Source organism: Rhinolophus ferrumequinum, chromosome 10 (assembly GCF_004115265.2).
Source record: "Rhinolophus ferrumequinum isolate MPI-CBG mRhiFer1 chromosome 10, mRhiFer1_v1.p, whole genome shotgun sequence".
Taxonomy (NCBI): Eukaryota; Metazoa; Chordata; class Mammalia; order Chiroptera; family Rhinolophidae; genus Rhinolophus; species Rhinolophus ferrumequinum.
This window is the reverse complement of record NC_046293.1, coordinates 4133598-4154045: the sequence shown is the minus strand read 5'-3', so window position 1 is coordinate 4154045 and position 20448 is coordinate 4133598. Positions and strand designations below refer to the sequence as shown.

Here is a 20448-nt window from a genome sequence, read left to right as displayed (position 1 = left end):
AGCCACAGATGACGGTGCCAGAACTCAGACAGCTTTGGGACTCGGGCAGGTGGCAGAGGGATGGAGCTGGGTCTTGGAGGCCCAGTCTGCTAGGCGTCTCCCCGAGAACATGTGAGATGCTTATAGGCCTCGCTTTCTCTCTTTCCCTGGGGACCCTTCAGCTTCCTCTTCTGTGAAATGGGGGTGAGGGCTTATGCTGATGAGCCTCAGCTTTGGACCACGAAAGCGTGTGGCCATCCAGCCCCCAGGAGGGCTGGGACAGGTGGACGTGCCCGCCGCTCATGTTGGGCTGAGCAGATTGGTGCCCCGCTGCCAAGGTAGCCCCCCGCCCAGCACTCGGGCCTCCCTCACCGGCACCAGGTAGTCTCTGACTCCCGCCCTCCCTCACTCTCGTCTCCCCTTCCACCCACAGGCAGCTGCTGAAGACGGAGCTGGGGTCCTTCTTCACAGAGTATCTGCAGGTAGGTGGTGGTGTCCTCCAGCCAGGGTGAGAATGCTTCCTGTGCTGACCAAAGGGCTGGGGGTCCCCTACTATCAGTGGACATAGGGAGCACTAGATTCCAAGGACTCGGCTGCACCGTGACTCAATTTCCCCACCTAGCCACCGCGGATTGTTGTGAAGATTAAATGATAAGATCCAGGTGAAGTCCTCGTGCTGTGTCTGGCACCTGGGTGGTTTTGTTATTAGTCGTCCACCTTCTCCTGGAACGTCAGTGCAGGCCCCCAGATGTCCCTGTGTGGGCCGTCTCTGCCAGCCCTGGTGCCCTGAGCCACATGGTGTCAGCATCCCCGCCCCTGCCCCCCGGCCCCCCCTCCCCGTTCCATCCAGGTGCAGCACCTGACATTCCTGGCACCCATGTGGCCGCAGGCCTTCAGAGTCAGTGAGCACATAGGAGCCTAGAGCTCAGGAGGTGAGAGGACCTGCCGTGCCGAGGTCACACAGCCAGGAAGGGGTGGTGTGGGGACATTCTCCTGCAGGCTCAGAGCCAGGTACCTGGGCTGCCTGGGGAGGGGTGAGGACCCCATGGTTTGAGGGTTGGCTGTTTAGCATCTTTATCGAGGTATAATTCACGTGCCACACAGTGCACCCCTTTAAAGTATACAGTTCAATGGTTTTTAGTATATTCACAAAGTTTTGTAACTATCACCACTATCTAATTCCAGAACGTTTTCATCACCCCAAAAAGCAACCCTACATTTGTAAGCAGCCCCCATTCTCCTCTCTCTAGCCCCTGGCACCCACCAGCCTGCCTTCTGCGTCTCTGGATTTTCGTGTTCCAGGCATTTCATATACTAGGTGGACTCGCACAGTGTGTGGCCTTCTGTGTCTGGCTTCTTTCGCTGAGCACAGTGTTTTCGAGTTTCATCCATGATGTAGCGTGTGTCGGTGCTTCACTCCTTTTTGCAGCTGAATAGTATTCCATTGTCTGGATGCATCCCGTGTTGGTCGCCCATTTGTCCGTGGGTAGGCCCTGGGTTGTGTCCACCTCTTGTCTGTTGTGAATGGTGCTGACACCACATGGTGTCATTCTGGGCCGATGCCCAGGGCAGCGTGCACGAGGCCTGTGGTTTAAGCCTCGTGTTAGTGATGGGAGTTCACAGACCGACCAGGCCCCCCCCTTGCCTGGACTCTGCGGGGCTGCCTGCCAGCCCCCATGTGGCAATAACAGTGTCTCTGTGTGTACCTTTCAGAACCAGCTGCTGACGAAAGGCATGGTGATCCTAAGGGACAAGATCCGCTTCTACGAGGGTGAGTAGCCACACTGCTTGCTGGCATGGCTGCTGGGCATTGGTGCCAGTGCCATACATGGTGGTGCCACAGGGGTGCCCTTGGGAGCCCTGGCACTGCCAGCCTTGCCTGGGCCCCAGGGTTCTGGGTGAGCGATCTCTCTTGATTGGGAGGATTTAGAAGGAGCAGAAATGATGCCTCAGGGCAGCAGGGCCGAGATCGGACCTCGTTGCAGGGAGCATCTGCCCCCCACTTACTGGAGCCCAGGAGGGCTGAGAGATGTCAGAGAGAAGGCCTCTGCGTCGCGCCACTGCCCGTAGCAGCCCAGGGGACCGCTGTCAGGATCTTTGATGACTGGAGGGGAACTGGTTTAGGGCAGAGGTTGCCCTGATTCTCCCGAAGGAAGAGGCCGGAGCAGTGAGCTGCCACCTGCGTGGAGGCAGCTGCTGTGGGTTCCCTGCCAGGCGTTAGGTGGGTTTTCTCCTTTGATGCTCATACCCACTCTATGAGTCTTTCGGGTCATTATTCCCATTTCACAGCTGGGGAGCAGTGCAGCGATGATGGGTGACTTATCCACGGCCACACTGCCAGTAAGGGCAGCCTGACTCCAGAGTACACACCCTTTGCCCTCTAGGGGCCCGTGAGTCCCAGCTGGCCGCCGCTCTGCCCAGCTCGGGCATCAGTAAGTAGGGGAGGGTCGTGATCAACGCCGTCTCTATTCCAGGCCCTGAGTCTTAGCAGGGTGTGCCAGGTCCCAACACCCTCGGGCTCCCCGTGTCCATGGGCCCTGGGGTGATGACCGAAGTGTGTGCCTCCCTGCAGGAGCGAATTGGTGTAGAGAGAGATTAAATTATAGGAGGACCCTTTGCTAAGGGCCTACTGTGTGCCGAGTGCAGGTTCCATGAATATTTGTTGAGCACCTACTGGGCACATGCTTACTCTGCTAGACTCTGTCCTGACTTTGCTAATTCACTGGATCCCCAAACAACCCTGTAAAGGAGGTGCCACTGAACACATGGGGAAACCGAGGCACGAAAGAGGTCAGTCACTTGCCCAGGCCACGTGGTTGCTACATGGCAGTCTGGCTCCTGAGCCCACACTCTTCTCTCTGCTGTTCCAGTTCCCTCCTCGGGTCCTCACACTGACCCTGGGAAGAAGGGGTGTTAGCCCATTTCACAGAGGAGAAGACTGAGGCCTGGTGGCCTGGCATACCCTCGGAGCAGTGTGTCCCCTCTTCCTTCTGCACCTCCTCTGTGCATATCAGATGGAAGCTGCTGAGGCAGGAGCCTGAGAAGCGCCATAAGAACCTCACCTGTTGGAGGTTGGGAGGCACAGGCCACTGGGGATTCTGTCGCCAGCTTCCTGGGGGAGGCAGCACCTCAGCCGACAGGACACAGCAGTGAGGATTTGGCACCTGGCGGAGACACCCTCCTACGCCCCTCTCCTGATTCGGCACATTCCGGCAGTGCCTGCACCTCCCACCAGCTCCAGCCCAGGGGATCTGGGATCATCGGAGAAGAGGAGCTTTGTGTGGCTTGCTGGAGTCCTTCCCACAGCGGCCGTGTCCACCAGGCTACCCAGCAGGGAATGCCAGCCCCGTCCAACCTCCCCAGGCCTCAGGGACAGACCCAGAGCCCCAGGCCAGAGGCCAGAGGGCCTGGTGTCCAGTTCTCACCCAGCCACAGATGCGTCATTTCCCTCTGGCCTCAGTGTCCCCATGTTAGCACTATGGGATTGGACAGGCTCCATCCATGTGCTCACTATGTGTCAGGCCCCAGATGGCCTCTGGGGAACTGGAAGTGGAGGAGACCATACCCAGGAGGGGCTCACAGCTAGTTGGGGACACAGATATGGACCAGATGGTGAAAGTCCAGTGATGAATGTCAAGGTAAAGGGAGGCCCTGAGAAGAGTAGTTTGGTTCCACATTGGCAGTCCAGGAGGACTGCATGGAGACAGTGGCCTTTGAGTGGGGCCTCAAAGTGAGATCTGTTCAGGAAGATGTCTGGCCCCCTTCAGCCCATGCAGTGGGAATAGTAACTGACCCCACACCCTGAGGGCAGCCTCAGAGCCTTGCCCTTCTGCCTGCCACCCCAGTTTGGGTCCCAGGGAGAGCTCTTGCTTGAGACTGCTGCCTTTAGCCAACCATGTCCTCACCTGTGCCTCTGCTGCGGGAGCGGGCTGGTGGCTCCCTGTGGGGTGATCCCAGGCCCTTGCTGCCTACCCCTCTCCAGCCTCTCTGGAGGTCTTGGGCCTTGGTTCCTAAGCAGAGCAATTCCTGGAAATGGGAAGCATGGAGGCCAGCCTGGAGATGGAGGCTCCTCCCTTGGACCACATCCGACATGGTTGGTGGTCTCAGCACAACAGCTGACAGGAGTGAGCTCCTGCTGCAGCCAGTTTAACCCCTCACTGTCCCTGCGGTCTCCCCAAGGCAGACTGAGACTTGAGCCAACATCAGCACTCTGAAAAGGAAGGCCAACCTACCCCCGGGGGAGAACTGGCTCCGGGCCGCAGCCAGCACCTGTGTCCTGCTGAGCGTCGGCAGGGACACGGCTCACACGTCATCTCACACGTCATCACACCAACAGCCGGCACTTGAACACCTGCTCTCTGGCATCTTTTAGCCCTGTGCATGTGGAATGGTAATTGTGCCCATTTTACAGAGGACCACACTGAGGCTCAGAGTGCAGGACTTCTTGGGACCCCATAGCAAGGCTTCAACCCAGTGCCGCCTGACTGTCAACCCTGGCACCTCCAGACTACAGTCCCCATTAGAGAGCCTCGCCAGCAGGCGAGGCCCCGCTTCCTGGTCTCGGTCAGCATGCGGCTCTGGCCGGACCTGGACTCCGTGTTTTATAACATCTGCTTTCCGCTGCATTTCTGCCCCAGGAGCTGGAGAATGTCCTGCGCTCAGTGGACACTGGCCTGGCCCAAGCCCAGGGCCACCCCACAGCCGGCCCAGGGAACTGAGCAGCCTTTCTTCTTGCCGGCAACGGCAGGACCTGAAGGGACCTTTGTGTTCAGGCAGAGCCTCAGGCTGCAAGCACCCACCCGTCCCGCCACAGACCTAGGTGTCGCCCCTGGGGAGGACCGGGAGCTGGCCACTTGGCAGGGAGCCCTAGTGCCAGCAAACAGGCCAAGCACCGAGGCCAGACCCCCTCACTGCCGGCTGGGTGGGACTGGGCCTCCTGGGGCCAGCCCTGCCAGGCTTCCCTCCCAGAGCCCCAGCACCTCCATAGACCTGGGAGCTTTACAGGGTAGGGGGAGTGGGGCCCAGAGCCCAAGGAAAGTGAGGACAAAAGAGGCCAAGGCCGTTGTCCAGCCCCCTGTTCCCAAGGTAACCTCCAGCAGTCAGGCATGAGCAGTGAAGAGGCCAGCATGGGACACTTTCCCCTCTTCACTCGGAGATACCCCCGTACCCCGTCTTGCTCTTCTGCCGATCGCTAATCTGGCTACCAGGTAGAGGTCTTGGTGACACCTACCAGGGTCTGCTCATCCCAGCCCTAGCAGCCCTTCATCCCAACTCTGCTCTTTCCAGTGGAAGGGTTGAGGGATTAGCACTTTGTATTTCCTGGGGGGGGCCAGAACCAGCTTGGGGGCACCTTGGCTGTCCCCATCCCCCAGGGACTGTCCACCTTGAGGATGGCACCATTCCTTCCCAGGGCCCTCAGAAGTACCTGCAGAGCTTGTCCAAATGCCTCCTTTCCACACCTACTTTCGTGGTTCACACATCAAGGATGTCAGTCAATCAGGCAAACCATCCTCCTAAATCAGCTTGGATAGCACTTCCTCCAGGAAGCCTTCCCTGCCTGACTTCACCTACTCTCCCCTCTTCTATGTGGGACACGTTGCTGCTGTTGGACATGGTCTCCCTGGCTCCCTAGGTCCCACCTCAGGCAGCCTGGGGTGGCAGGGACCCACGCCTGAGAGACAGAGACAAAGATACCTGAACCTTGGAGGCTTAGTCTCTTCAATTGCCCAGTGAGGTCGCCTCTCACTGCCCTCCACCTAATTGCTGTTCAGTGTCCTGCTTCTCTACCATGTGATGGGACTGGGGCTCTGTGGGGCTCCACGGGGTCCCCTTTGTCAGGCTTGGCACAGTGTAGGTACTCTGTGAATGTCTGTCAGGTGGATAGACAGACTGGTACGTGCACAGCGGGAGAGAGGGGAGGATGCATTCCTCCACTGCTTGGCGAGGTCGTTAGGTGAATCAGGTGAGAGGGCGTGAGCGGATGCTCCTGTTGGGGGCGCACCTGGGCGGGTCTGGCACCTGTGTGGGCAGGCCCGGAAACTAGTAGCCAGCACTCACCAGCTCTCTGCACCAGGCTCTGTTTAGGTGGGTGGGCCCTATTACTGTCCCATTTTATTAATGGGGAAGCTGAGGCACAGGCAGGTTAAGAAGTGGGTCCCAGGCCACAGAGCTGCCAAGGGCTCTGTGCCGTCGATCTCATGGCGGTGGGGCAGGCCGGCCTCCAGAGCCTGGCCCTCAGCTCCTGCGTTCTGCAGATGAGAGATGACTTCTGGAAGGGCATGAAGTGTCTGTCGAGCCCATTTGGGATGGGCCGTGACAGCTCCCTGTTCCCACAGGACAGAAGCTGCTAGACTCGCTGGCAGAGACGTGGGATTTCTTCTTCAGCGACGTGCTGCCCACACTGCAGGCTATCTTCTACCCAGTGCAGGTGAGTGGTCCCTGCAGCTGTAGGACCCCTGGGCCACATTGACGGCCCTCCCTCGCCTCGCTCGGGACTGCCCGGCCTGCTGTCACAGGCTGTCTACACCTGGGTACATTCCTGGATCTCTCAGAACTTGTTTCCCATCCATAAGATGGAAATAAGAGCAGCTCTCTCCTAAGGGCTCTGTAAAGCTCTAAGTAGCACATAGTAGGGCGTGCCCAGCACATAGTAGGGCCTCTGAGTATGACAGTAACCCTTTCCTTGCCTGAGGGTCAGTGGGTCCATTCCCCTGTCTGGCCCTGGTGGGGTGTCTCACATGACACCAGCAGGTGGGGTGCGGCGTTCTGTATCTACAGGGCAAGGAGCCGTCGGTTCGCCAGCTGGCCCTGCTGCACTTCCGGAATACCATCACCCTCAGTGTGAAGCTGGAGGACGCGCTGGCCCGCACCCACGCCCGCGTGCCTCCCGCCATCGTGCAGATGCTGCTGATACTACAGGTGGGTGGGGTCTCAGGAGGCCGCTGCTTACCTGTGTCAGGAGCATCCGTGGGCACGAGGCCAGGCTCAGGCGCAGATGGTGTGTCTCGAGCCAGGCTCCCCAGACGCAGAGCCTGAGAGAAGGATTTGGGTCCATGTGACTTACCAACGGGGGTACCTGTGAGGGAGAGTGAAGCAGGAAGGGGCAGAAATTGGACAGAACTGTGGGTTCGGGAGAAGGCTGGCCTCAGCCTGGCCCCACGGGAGCCCAGGAGTGTGAGCTGGACCAGAGTTCTCCTCGGGGGCAGGGCGCTGGGCCTTTACGCCCCTCCTCAGTCAGTCACTGGGGCTGTGGGCCGCCTCCCCCCACTCCGCACAGTGGTTCCAGACATTTCCAGTGCACATGGTTTTCATCCATGAGGGCAGCTGGGACCTGTTGGCCGCCACACTCCCAGCAGTGGGGAGTAAGTGGCCCTCCCTTGACGGGATCTGATGGGCCACCAACAGCCACCACTGCAGACTGGACCTTTCTGCAAACATCCTGAGCCCAGAGGCGAGCACAGCACTCTGCATTTTGCTGGCTTATCTCACTGTCATAGGACAAGGGTAGGCACCATCAGCTTCCCCATTTTACAGGCGGGGAAATAGAGTCCCTGCCAGGAGCTGCGAATCAGGCCAGGGTCCTGGCCTCACCCAGGTCTGACCAGCTCCAGCGTCTTGCTCATTGTTCTGAATCACCCATGCACGTGGGCATCCTGCTAAATTTGGGTCTGTGATATTGGTCCTGGGGCCAGAGCAGCCACTGAAGATTCCAGAGCAAGGAAGGGGCTGATGAACGGGGAGGGTTGAAGGGTCGGGCTGTACTGGGTGGGAGCTGTGGTCATCCTGGCAACTACCAGGATGCCAGGCCGATTTGGAGGGCTTTCAGGTCAGACCTGGCTGGGTCGAAGCTGGGGGCCTTGAGGGACTTTGTCTCTCGGTCTCTTTTCTCATCTGTGTGATGGAGTAAGACCACCTACCTGGCAGGGCAGTCTCACAGATAACGAGGAGAAACAGATATAAAGCCCCCCAGGTGCTCCCTCCTGATGGTAGGCAGCCACAGGACTGGGGCCAAGGAGTAAGGAAGGTCCCACCTTGATCCCATGAGCAGGGGGGTGCTGCCCCCTAATGGCCACTGTGTCTCATGCAGCTTCCTGGGCTCGGCCCCATTGCCGGGCAGACTGTCCTGCCCCTGGTGGGTGCAACCCCCAGCCACAACCCTTTGCCATTGCATCGCCCCCGCCACCTCGTCCCCATCCACACTTTGAATAACCTTATCCCAGCCCCTCTGTGAACTTGTTGCCACTGTTTTTGAGTCCCAAATGGATCTGAAGCCACAGCTGCTGGTCCGTGTTTTGAGGGCCTACTATGTGCCCTGTGCTTCACCTGCAGAGTCACGGCTCCTTCTCCTGGGTCCCAAAAGCCGGGAAACAGCCATGCATCTCAGTGCATACAAATAAGGCATACCCTGGCCCCCCATTTCCTCACCAGACTTCATAAACTAATTCTGGGAATGAAACAGCATGAAGTTGGTGAAGTGACAAGTCAGCAATGTGTCCTCACCAGCGTCACTGTTGCTGGGGGCAAAAGACAGTTTCAGGGAAACCTGGGGTCCTTCACTTTCATCTTCATGATTTCCAGGGGCACCCATAGAATCCCACCCCTCCTTGTTCAAACAGAGCTGGATCCGTGGGGTCTGTCGTGACGTTCCCCCTGTCATTTCTGATCATTGAAATTTATGTTTTCTCTTTTTTTGTTACGTTTTCTGCCTAGAGGCTTACTGATTTTATTGATCTTTTCAAAGAGCCAGCTTTTGATTCCTCTGTCGATTCCTGTTTTCAATTTCATTGATTTCTGCTCTGATAGTTATTTTTTCTGCTCGCTTCAGACTTCATTGGCTCTTCTTTCTGTAGTTCCTACGGTGAAAGCTTAGATTATTGATTTTAGATCTTTTTCTTTTCTAATATAGCCATTCAGTGCTGTAAACTTCCCTCTAAGCACTGCTTTCAATGCATTTCATAAATTTGGATAAGTTATATTTTCATTTTCATTTATTTCAAAATCTTTAAAAATTTCTTGAGAATTTTACTTTGACTCGTTATTTAGAAGTGAATTGTTTAATCTCCATGTATTTGGGGATTTTCTGGATATCTTTCTGTTACTGGTTCCTGGTTTAATTCCATTGTGGACTGAGAGCAGACATTGTATAGTTTCTTTTTTTAAAAAAACTTGTTAAGGTGTATTTTACTGCCCAGAATGTGGCATATCTTGGCAAATGTTCCGTAGGAGCTTGAGAATGTTTCCATTGTTGGGTGAAGTAGTCTATAGATGTCAGTTGCGTCCAGCTGATTGATGGTGTTGAGTTCAACTGTGTCCGTACTGATTTTCTGCCTGCTGGATCTCTCTGCTTCTGAGAGGGGTGTTCAAGTCTCCAACTCTGACAGTGGATTTGTGTTTCTCCTTGTAGTTGTGTCCGTTTTTATCTCATGTAGTTTGGTGCTCTGTTGTGAGGGCAGGCATGTTAAGGATTGTTGTGGCGCCTGGGAGAATTGGCCCCTTTATCATTACGTAACGAATTTTATCCTTGTTAACTTTCCTTGGTCTGGAGTCTGCCCTGTCTGAAATTAGCATAGCGACTACTTTTGCTTTTTTCTGGTCAGTGGTAGCCTGGCATAGCTTTCTCCACCTCTGTCCTTGTAATCTACATGTGTCTTTATAGCTTAAGTGGATTTCTTGTAGGCAGCATGGAGTTGGGTTCTCTTGCTGTCTTGAACTGCTGTTTAACACTAACTTGAGTGTCTCTTCTCCCTTAACCAACTCACAGCCCCTTGAGAAGTGACGTCTGTCATTCATTCATTCATTCATACATCACTCATTCAGCAAGCACTCAATAAAAGCCTGCTGAGTGCTGGCCCTCTGCCGGGGGTGCTGGGGACAGAGAGTTTGATCAGCAAGACCAAGGCCGTCCTTGTGGACGGCTTCATTCCTGAGGCTTTGACTTGAACGAAACTGGAGGAAGCAGAGATCATGCAAAGCTCTCCGAGTCCCTGTTAGGGAGGAGCTGGACGCGACCTGGCAGGAGAAGGAGCATGGAGCACGTGAGAGAGAGGGGCGGCTGCCAAGTGGACGGGCACTGACTGCCCATCTTGGATGTGGACCCTGGCCTGGCCCCGTGGGGCAGCCTTTCCTGCCGACAGCGCTCCACGGGGTGAGGGCCCGAGGGCAGGGGCCCAGGTGCGTTTCCCTGCAGGACTTGCCAGAGCCTCCAGGAAGCCAGTGTGCGGGGCACTCTCCTGAGGGGCAGGGTGCCCAACCTCACTTGGCCACAGGGTCCTTTTCCAGAGCACCATGGTCTCCCAGGCCCACAGCTGCTGTGCGCAGCGGGCAGCCATGGAGGATGTCAGAGCAGGGGAGGGACTCGGAGTCTCCAGCTTGAGAGAAGGCTGGGCAGAGAGCCTTGATGGACACTGTCCTGGGGGCCAGGATCCCATGGGAATGGGAGGGGGGATGGGGCATCCGTGGTGCCTCTGAGCTAAGCCCGCTGGGTAAGGGAAACAGAATAGGCTGTGCTCTGACCTTCCCTCCCTCTCGCAGGGCGTGCATGAGTCCCGCGGCGTGACCAAGGACTACCTACGCCTGGAGATGCTGATCCAGAAGGTGGTGTCACCCTACCTGGGCACCTACGGCCTCTACTCCAGTGAGGGCCCCTTCACACACTCCTGCATCCTGGGTAGGGGTCTCCTGGGCCTTGGGTGGGGTGGGAGGGGGGTGACCACTGGGCCCGTCCATCTCTGCCCAAGGGCCCAGGCCTCCCAGTGAATAGGCCATGTGTTGGGCTGGGCCCTGGACACACACAGATGGGTCACCTGGGGTCCCTCCTTCAAGGGCTGAGAGGGACCCCATGGGCAGGCACCATACGTGGTGATGTGACGCCTCCCCTGAAAGCCCAGCACAGCCTGTGTCCCCGAGGAGGTCAGGAGTTGCCCAGGCAGAGGACACAGCACGTGCCACAGCACCAACAGTCCTGGCTCGTTTGGGGACTCACAGGAGAGGGCCGAGCTTGGGGGATGGGCAGATGGGCGTGTCCGCACAAACCAGCCGCGTTAGTTCTTTAATGGACGGCCCACTGGTTCATTCAGCAATGTAAACAGCACCTCCTGTGCACCAGCCTGTTCTTGGTCCTGGGGGTTTAGTACAGAGCAAGCCCCACCCTCAGAGGCTCTTGTCTGCCAGGGGGGGCAGACCAGTGAGTGCACAGTCCCCAGATAAGTCCCCAAGGTGACCTGTGCCCAGGTGACAGGGCCGTGGTCCGGCAACTCAGAGAAGGCCAGACTGGGAGGTGACTGCCAAGCTGAAGGACCAAAGAGAGTCAGGCCTGGGAAGACGCGCAGGAAGGGCATCCCAGACTGAGTGGACCGCGGGCCAAAAGCCACTCAGGAGTGTCCCACCCACCTGCTGGTGTAAAATCCACCTACCAGGCATGTCTTAGCTCGGGTGGGGCCTTGGCGGCTGGGGGACTTGGCCCAGGCTCCAAGCGACCCCAGCTGAGAGGGAGGAGGCTTCCCTGGCAAGGCCCGAGCTGCTCACCATGCTCAACCCTGCAACCTGGTGGTCACTGTGGAACTGCATGGTCCTGAGTGGGAGCCTGAAACTTGCCCCCATGCAAGCCTCCGCCACCGCTTCCATCCTCTCCCGCCCTCCAGGGGCTTCCCCCACATGGAGAATAAAACCCCAGGCCTGACCTCATAGGGAAGGGCCCCTTGTTATCTGTCCCCTTTGTGGCACTTACCACTCCCTGTCCTGAGGCCCACCCACGTGGGTTTGTCATCCCCACCACACACACCCTAGGACATCGGCTCTGAGGACCGGGGCCGTGTCTGCCCAAGACAGTGCAGGCACATAGCAAGTGTTCAGACTTGTTGACTCTCCACAGGTGGGGAGACAGGCACGTGCACAGGTCACTGGCAAGGTGCACACTTGAACCCCGGGTGGTTGCCTTGAGCGCCTCCAGCCCCCACCTGTCCAGGCTGAGAAGCTGGGACGGAGGAGACGAGGGTGGGAACCTGCACCCCGCCCCGCACTGGGCCAAGCCGCCCCAGCAGGCGTGCGGTGGGGCTGGGCCCAGGATCCGTACCAGTCAGGCCTTTTCTGTAGCTGCCCCTTCATGCAGAGCTGGGTGCACAGTAGGTGCTCACAGTAGGAGCTGCCTGGCATCAGGCTGAAGGAAGGGCCTGGAACACCCAGGCACCTAGGTCAGCCGAGTGGCCGCCCCGTCCACGCCCCCGGCCTCGGGTGCCTGACGCTTCTTGTCTCTGCAGAGAAGCACCTCCTGCGCCGCTCCCGCTCGGGGGACATCCTGGCCAAGACCCCGGTGGTACGTTCCAAAAGCTACAACACACCGCTGCTGAACCCCGTGGTGGAGCACGAGGCTGAGGGCACAGCGGCCGGGGGCACGGGCATCCGCAGACACTCCGTCTCCGAGATGACATCCTGTCCCGATCCCCAAGGCTTCAGCGACGTGTCCAGCCAGGGCCCCACGGGGGACTTCAGAGCCTCCCCAGGCCCCCAGTCGGGGCCCTGCCCCAGCAGACTGTACCCCCCCACACAGCCCCTGGAGCCTGGCCCAGGCCTGGCCCACAGCTCTCCGCCCTCCTCCAGTCCCGAGAACCTAGTGGACCAGATCCTGGAATCTGTGGACTCGGATTCCGAAGGCATCTTCATTGACTTTGGCCGTCGTGGTGGCTCTGGTGCCTCGGAGTCTGAGGGAGTCGGGGGCCGGCAGAGCATCATCTGAGGGCCTCACGTTTGGACTGAGCCCGCGTGTGTGCTGTGCCTATGTGCTGTGTGCGTGTGAACGAGCGAGCGAGAGGTTTTTACTCTGTCCCGTCCCCGGTCAGCCTGGGCCACTTTGGCATTGCCCTCTTCGTTGGAAAAACCATCAATGCCCCGGTCCAGCACCGCTCCATTCTGGGGTGTCTGTGCTGGAGGTGTCACCTGCCTCACGAGGCCACCAGGTGCACTGGTCAACCTCCTGTGCGTGAAACGGGCATCGCCACTCCCTCCACCGCCCCAGCCTGCCCCAACCCTCCCACATCTGCACCCACAGAGACTGTGAATGTGGTGGCATGGCCAGGTCCCCAGAATGACCCCCAGAGCCACAGGGGTTGGTAGCAGACCTGCCTGCCCCGTCCCCAGTCACCTCAGGCCATAGTTTGTCCTGCAGGTGACTCCTCTGAACAGCCTGCCTTCCCTCTGCTAGGGGTGGTCCTGGGCACAAAGGAGGTGGAATAAAACTTGTCTGCCCTGTTCCCGAGCTCGTGTCATGCCGGACCCCACAGCTGTCCTGCCAGGGTCCTCGCCCTAAGAGACCTTACCTGGACCCCCCCTCCCCGCTCCTGAAGGGGCAGGCTCCTGTTATCCAGTCTCTCTGTCTCATCCTGACAGAGGGGCACAGAGGCCCTAGAGGGAGGAGCTGGGAACTCCGACAGCCTGTCAGGAGCCCTTGGGACCCTGTGCAGGGGGAGTCTGGCCCCTGCCTTTATCCCCAGCAGAAGCACTGGAGCCTGGAAGGGAGGCAGGACCTGTTTGAAAACGCCTGACACCCTACGGGGAAGGGATGGGTGACACCTGCTTACCACCCCTGCAGCTGTGTGACTCCCAGACAGGTAACCTCCAGCTCTGGGCTCCAGTTTCTGAACCTTGCTGTGGGAAGGCTCGCTGGCTTGTCCCCACAGTGGCTTTGGTGCATTTACCAAGAGCAAAACTATTCAGTCTTACCCCTCAGGCAAACATGCCCCTGGGGGCGCAGCCTCCCTGCCGCACCTTGGCAGGTTTCTTGCACAGGCCACCTCCTGTCGCCCCAGAGAGCCCTTCTGTGAGTGCTGTCTGACCAGGTGGGTCATCTGAGGCCTGTGCCTGCATTTGCTGTAACCTGTGTCACAGTCTGCTCAGGGCCACAGTAGATCCCACAGGCTGAGGACTTAAGCAACAGAAGTTTATTTCCCACAGTTCTGGATGCTGGGAGTCCGAGGTCAGGGGGCCAGTGTGGTCGGGTTCTGGTGAGAGCCCTCTTCCTGGTTCACAGATGGCCATCTTCTCACGTGTCCTCTTGTGGACAGAGAGCTCCTCGTGTCTCTTATAGGACACTATTCCTGTTGGATCAGGGCCCCACCTTTATGACCCCGTTTAACCTTCATTCCTTGGAGGTCCCATCTGCAAATGCAGTCACGCTGCGGGTTGAGGGGCACGCAGTTCACTCCATAGCACTCTGCGGGGTGATGGGCACATTCCTCTGGCCGCAGGACCCCCAGCACCATCCTGGAAGCCGGAGGAGGGTCGCCATGGGGGCAGGAGCCCCGCCCTGGCAGGGTTTCCTGGAGAGGTGCGTTCAAGAAAACACTAGCCTTCTAGTGCCATCAACTGCACCTTATTCTTTCTGAGAGTTAGCATTTGTTTGGGATGTGTGTGCACTCCACAACAGTCACCCACCGGCAGGAGGCCTCAGAGGGGGTGCCCTTGGGCCCTGGAGTGTCCCTCGGGAGCACCTGCTGTGCTCCCTCTGGTATCAGTCTGAAAGGACTAACTCCAGCTTTTGGGGAGGCACTGCTGGGTGGGCTGTTGTTCAGGAATCACTGGTGAGACAAGAACGTGTGCTCGGGGGGGTGGGGAGAGGAGGGTTCCTGCCAGGTGGGGGAGCTGCCTGCAGCAGAGGAAGCCCCCCAGAGAAGGAAGGAAAGCCCATTATAAGGGAGAAAGGCTAGGAAGGGGTGAGCCAGGGGAGGGGGGCATCCTCTAAAGTCTTGACTCCTTTGTGGTTTTCCATTTGACCATGAAAGTAATATTTGGCCTATAATTAAAAAAGAAAGGTCCCTGGGTACGAACCAAAAGAACTGAAAGCAGACAAACATACCTGTCCACCCACGGTCATAGCAGCCCTGTTCACAAGCGCTGAAAGGTGGACGCGACCCAGGTGTCCATCAGATGAGCAAGTGAGCAAAATGTGGCCTCTCCACACCATGGAATATGGTTCAGCCTAAAAAGGCGGGAAGTTGCAACAAGACGAGCCATGAGGACATCGTGCTTCGTGAGCTGAGCCAGTCAAAACGACAAACTACGAGTAGGATTCCACGTACATGTGTATCAGAGAGGTCCCTGGAGGAGTCGCATTCGTAGAACAACTCTCAGCAGCACGTCCCTTGGGGAGTGTGTAATGCCTGTTGTGGGGTCCTCCCAGCCTCCCAGCATGGGGACCGAGCTCCAGGAGTACCCAGCAGTGAAGTGGGCAGTAGCCTCGGGGATTCCGGGAGACGTGGGGAGGCCATTGCGCAGGAAGCCTCCAGGGCACACACCCAAGCCCCTGCAATCATGATGCCCTTCTGCTCTCTGCCTTCTGAGGACATGGAAAGCCCCCACTTTCTGGTCCCCTTGTGACTGGTGAGGCTCTGTGACCAGCTCTGGCCAATGAGTTCTGAGCAGAAGGGCCTTGGGGCCCTTTGGAGCTGGAGCACTTCGTGGCCAGGGGAGACCCTCCAGAGCTCTCCTTCCTTCCGCGTGGTGACCGGCAGTGTCCCAGATAAGACTGTTCCAGCTGGAGGGGGGCGGGGGGCTGCGGACGTTCTGCATGAGTGAGAAGGAGACCTAAGTCAGTGTAAGCCCCTAAGACGGGGGTGCTTTTTACTGCAGCATAACCTGGCTCAACCGACTAACATACTCCTGTCCCAAATACTCTGGAGGAAGGTGGTCTCTGAATGGGGAGAAGGCTTATTCCGGAGTCTCATGTTTACGTATTTATGTGTATTGCATACCCTTCGCGGGCAGAGCCAGGGCTCTGGGCACTCATCCTGGTCACTGCCTTGCTGTGTGGTACTGGACGAGTCACCCCATCCTCAGTTTTCCCGTCTATAGCAAGAATCTCTCCAGATACAAAATTCTGTGGCTGGTGATATTTCTCCGCTTGTCTGTGCACTCTGGACACACACAGAGCAGGGGTCGCTGTTAGATTGTTAGCTAGATACCAGGCGTCCCTGATTAAGTCGCTCTGCGCAGATGACAATGTAGTGGGAGCTGAGTACTTAACGGGTTTGGACCTGAAGGTGATAATAGCTTAATAAGAAACTGATGGCTTCACCCCCAAGAACACTTCACCTCAATGACAGATGTGATGGAGGTGTTTGCAGTGAGTGCAGAACTGCTTTGCCGAGCTGTCAAAAGCTGTAAAAATGTAAAGTATCATCCACGTCATCACAAGAAGAATTTCTCATGCTCACATTTCTCTTTTCACTGTGGGGATTTATGTCAGCCTGTGTTTGGAAGGGAAGGAGGGACAGGAGAGCACATAGGGAGTGGCTCAGGCAGGGCTGGCTCTTATTTGCAAGCAATGGAAGCAGATTCTGACTGATTACACAGAGGAGACCATTAAAGGATGTCGGGAGCTCCTAGAGTTGTCAGGAGGGGCAGAGCCAAGCTTGAGGCTTGCCTTGCAGGAATAATGCCTCAATACACCACACAGGACAGGCCTGATGGGGAAACAGGGATGCTCCCCTGCTCAGGGATGTTCCCACCGCTCGGGGATTTTCTGGCACAGAGATGCTCCAGTTGCACTGGACCAAACCCACAACTGCCACAAGCACCGATACCAATCATATCTCAGGTACTTAACTTGTAGCCACTGCAGCGTCTACACCCCACCCAAACTAATCTGCTGTTCCCTCTCTAGTATAATACATTCCAAGGCTGACTTCTGTCTTAGGGTGTATGTCACGATGGTGGTGCCTAAGTCACTGTCTGAGCCCTGGTGCAAATGAGGCTGAGTAAAGGTGTTGTCTGACTACCTTAGGCCAGGAGACTCATAAGGGCATTTGAAAGGTGCAAGGGGCCAGAGTAGAGGACCAGTATCCCACCCTGCTGTCAAATAGGGCATCGAGAATGGGGCCTGCTCCGTGGCAAACTAAAAGGGTTTCAAGGATTAGGACCAAACAATCCCAGAGAGCATTGTGGAGTCGTTGCGGGGTTGGACTCACTTTGCAGTCCATGCCAACAACCAAATGCACTTGCTCTGAAACACGGGCCGGGGCCCCTGCGTAGGAAACCTGGCCTGGGCTCCTGGCCGGCGACACAGCAGCAAAGAAAGCCCCTGACCTCATGGGGTCTCAGGTCCTGGCCTAAGGGGCGGGGGAGGGTTGGACCACGATCTCCTGGGTGTCTTTTGGCTCAAGCCAGCTGTCACACCCACACTCAGTGGGGAAATTTTGGTTTTAATATGGTTCGAAGCAGACCAGGTCTTGGCTCAAGCAGCTGGCAGGGAGAGTGAATTTGGGAGAAGACAAATGGGAAGCCCAAGACCTGGGACCAGGAATCTGTATTTCTTCCTTCAAGCTCTCCATCCCCCAGTGCCTGTTAATGTGGAATTTGCTGCTTGGGGAGAACCAACTCTCCGACTTCATAAACATTTGTAAGAGCAAATTTAATAAAGCTGGCAATAATACCATTCAGATGTAATTCTTTCATTTTGCACTATTCTTCTTTCGCTTCTATGGCAAAGCATTTGAAATGCAAGGAATTATTGTTACAGCAACAAAAGGAAATGACTAACTGGTGGGTTACTGATTAGACGTGCTTGGGGGGAAAACAGAAGAACCTGAAAGGGAGCCTGGGTTTTACAGCTCCTTTCTGTTTCTTTTTCCTTTTATTATGAATGGCAGAATTCACCCTGTTCTCTTCCCTGCAATCATTCCGTATTATTGCTTTATTGTGTGTATTTTAATATCACTGAACTATGGTTGTGGAATTTGTATGTGATTTGCATGAAACACAATGGCAGGAGCGTGGCATTCTCCCCGACGTCTTTCAATACCATGAAATTATGCTGCCAGCCTGAGACCAACTGGGGGGTGTTTTCACTTACTTGGGTCCAGAGTGCTTTTTAAAACACAAAACCTGCCAATTCTCCCTCTTTCTTGGGAGACTGATCTTACGTTGTTGATAATAAAGAAAGATGTTTACATTCCACAAAAGGAAAAGAGAATCCAGCACAAAGCACTAAAAACCCATCAAGTGTGTCGGTCGCTGGGAAGAAGAGTTTTGACCTAGAAATGGGCCCCGATTCTGATCCGCTCAGAGGCTCAGATTCGTTTGTGGGCTTGAAGTTAGCACCACAGTTTCCTGTGCTGTCTCACCACCCCAAGTCCCTTGGGAGCAAGGAAGTACAAAGTAATAAACTGTAAGTGTGAGAAGAACAGGCCCGCAGGCGAGGATGGTCACAGATTCTTTGCACAGAAAAAGGCAGCTACGTGGGTGATGATAGAATGCAACTGAGCTCATTCATTCATTCATATGGATTGGGGATAGCACCTACTATGTGCGGGGCACAGAGCTAGGTACTGGGGATACTGCAGTGAGCCAACAGCCTCATGAATCTGGCCTCCCGTGGAATGGTAACAACTAACGTTTAGTGCACTAACCCGTATCCACTTATTTTGTGGCTATCATTGGCAAACGGGATGAAGCTGTCTTAACTTTGGAGAAGATAATGTTTGGTCTGTCTGACTCCTTTCCCATCCCTAGAATGGTTATGTGTCTCACGCTTAACTAATCAGAGGCCTTCCCTGGGTTTTTTTTTCCTTTTTTTTTTTTCTGCTAGAGCTGTCAGGAGAGACAGTCTTTGCCATTTGGTTAAAAGGTATAAGGATATTTTATCAGGTGACACTTTTATTTGTAAGAAATAGAAAGTGCAAATTAGATTAAACAAGAAGAGGATTTACTGGCACATTTAATGAGAAAGTCCAAAGGTAGGTGAGCTTCAGGGCGAGTTTGATCCAGGGGCTCTGCAATGTCTTCAAGGATCCAGTTTCTTTTTCTTTCTTTTTTTTTATTGAGGAAGGACAACAAGATTTTATTGGGGAACAGTGTGTATTTCCAAGACTTTTTATTGGGGAACATTAATGTGTTTTTCCCAGGACTCATCAGCTCCATCCAAGTCAAGTTGTCATTTCAATCTTAGTTGTGGAGGGCGCAGCTCAGCTCCAGGTCCAGTTGCCATTGTTAGTTGCAGGGGGCGCAGCCCACCATCCCCTGCGGGAGTTGAACCGGCAACCTTGTGGTTGAGAGCGCGCACTCCAAACAACTGAGCCATCTGGCCACCTGGGAGCTCAGTGGCAGCTCATTGACTTCATTCTAGTTGCAGAGGGCGCAGCTCGCTGGCCCATGTGGGAATCAAACCGGCAGCCCTGTTGCCCGGAGCTCACGCTCTAACCAACTGAGCCACCCATCTGCCCCAAGGATCCGGTTTCTTGCCACCTCTGCTTCATCCCTAAGCCTGGATCTCTTTGTGGCCACAGGATGGCTGCCTGGTGCCCTTTAGTGCACCAAGCTTCCTTATCAAGTTTGGGGGAGAGGAAAGTAGAGAGCAGGATTTTTTCTTCCCCTAACTTCCAGGCAAAGCCCAGCACATCACGCCAACTGGACTAGCCTGAACTGCTCACTGTGTCTTGACCAAGGCATGCATGATTGGCTTAGGTAGGCCCAGTTACTTCAGAACCTGAACCAGTCACTGTGGCAAAGGGGTGAGATGAGGACGACTGGCCTCTGCAATTAGATCTCCCCCGCTAGAAGTGTGGAGGGGTCCATTCACCTAACTGGCTGTTGCAATTGAATGACTGGCTACAGGGGACCACTGAGCCCGTCACAGGTGACCCCAGGGCTGCCAGCAGGCATGCCACTTTCCATACAAGGCAACCTGGGATTATGGAGCTGCCAGTGCCCCACCCCCCACCCGACCCCAGAAGAGCAGCTGGGAGAGGAAGGAGAGGAAAAGAATCCCCCTGACTGCTCTGGTGACACAAGATTGAAGGGAGTGAGGGCAGAAGCAAGGAGACCAAAGGGAAACCAAGGATGACCCTAAAGATTTGGATGGGGCCAGTGAATAGTGAGAGGGGCAGCTCAGGAGAGGAACTCTGTGTGACAATGGAGCCTGAGCTGCCAGCTAAGGTCTCCATGCGGAGACGTTGGACAGTCAGAGGCAGCAGTCTGGAGTCAGGAGACATCATTTGGGATCAGGGTATAGACATATTGAAAGCAGGAGGCTGGGGAGTGAGTGAGAGATGAGAAGAGGTGCAGACCCAGTTCTGGGGCGTGGACCTTCAGAAATCAGGGAGCTGGAGAGGAGGCAGTGAGGAAACAGAGCGGTGCAGCCAGAAAAGTGGGTGACAGAGGTACTGGGCCTGATATAAACCCATCCTTAGAACTCCACCTCAGTGAGCTGCTCCCCAACTTGGAATGTGATTACATTGGAGGGCCAGTCATCCTCCTGCCTGGGGCCACGGGCTAACAATGCCACCTCCAGGGGTATCCGGGCTCCAGCCTGCGCCTTCCTGATTATATGAGTCCTGCCTCAGGGCGGGGGGCAGTGACTGCGCCCAGGCGCAGAGATACAGCACTCAACCCTGAAGGCCCTTAGGAGGCCGGATGATTGGCCACACCCCCTCCTCCAGGAAGTCCTCCCTGCTCCTCAGCCTGGGTCAGAGCCAAGCCTGGGAT

General features: G+C 56.1%; 1 protein-coding gene across 4 annotated transcripts in view; it reads left to right on the top strand.

The window, feature by feature from the left end:
• PRR5 (proline rich 5) overlaps positions 1-13228 on the top strand; it is a 55549-nt gene extending 42321 nt beyond the window's left edge. For 3 of the 4 annotated variants that reach the window (XM_033117234.1, XM_033117233.1, XM_033117235.1), the window contains 6 exons: positions 413-461; positions 1693-1750; positions 6315-6406; positions 6757-6897; positions 10510-10645; positions 12234-13228. In XM_033117234.1, coding sequence (XP_032973125.1) covers positions 413-461; positions 1693-1750; positions 6315-6406; positions 6757-6897; positions 10510-10645; positions 12234-12709 — 952 coding nt within the window. In that variant the 3' untranslated portion in view covers positions 12710-13228. Of the gene's footprint in view, positions 1-412; positions 462-1232; positions 1466-1692; positions 1751-6314; positions 6407-6756; positions 6898-10509; positions 10646-12233 lie in introns of those variants that run through there. The other variant, XM_033117236.1, reaches the window with a different exon arrangement.
• The last annotated feature ends 7220 nt before the right edge of the window (positions 13229-20448 follow it).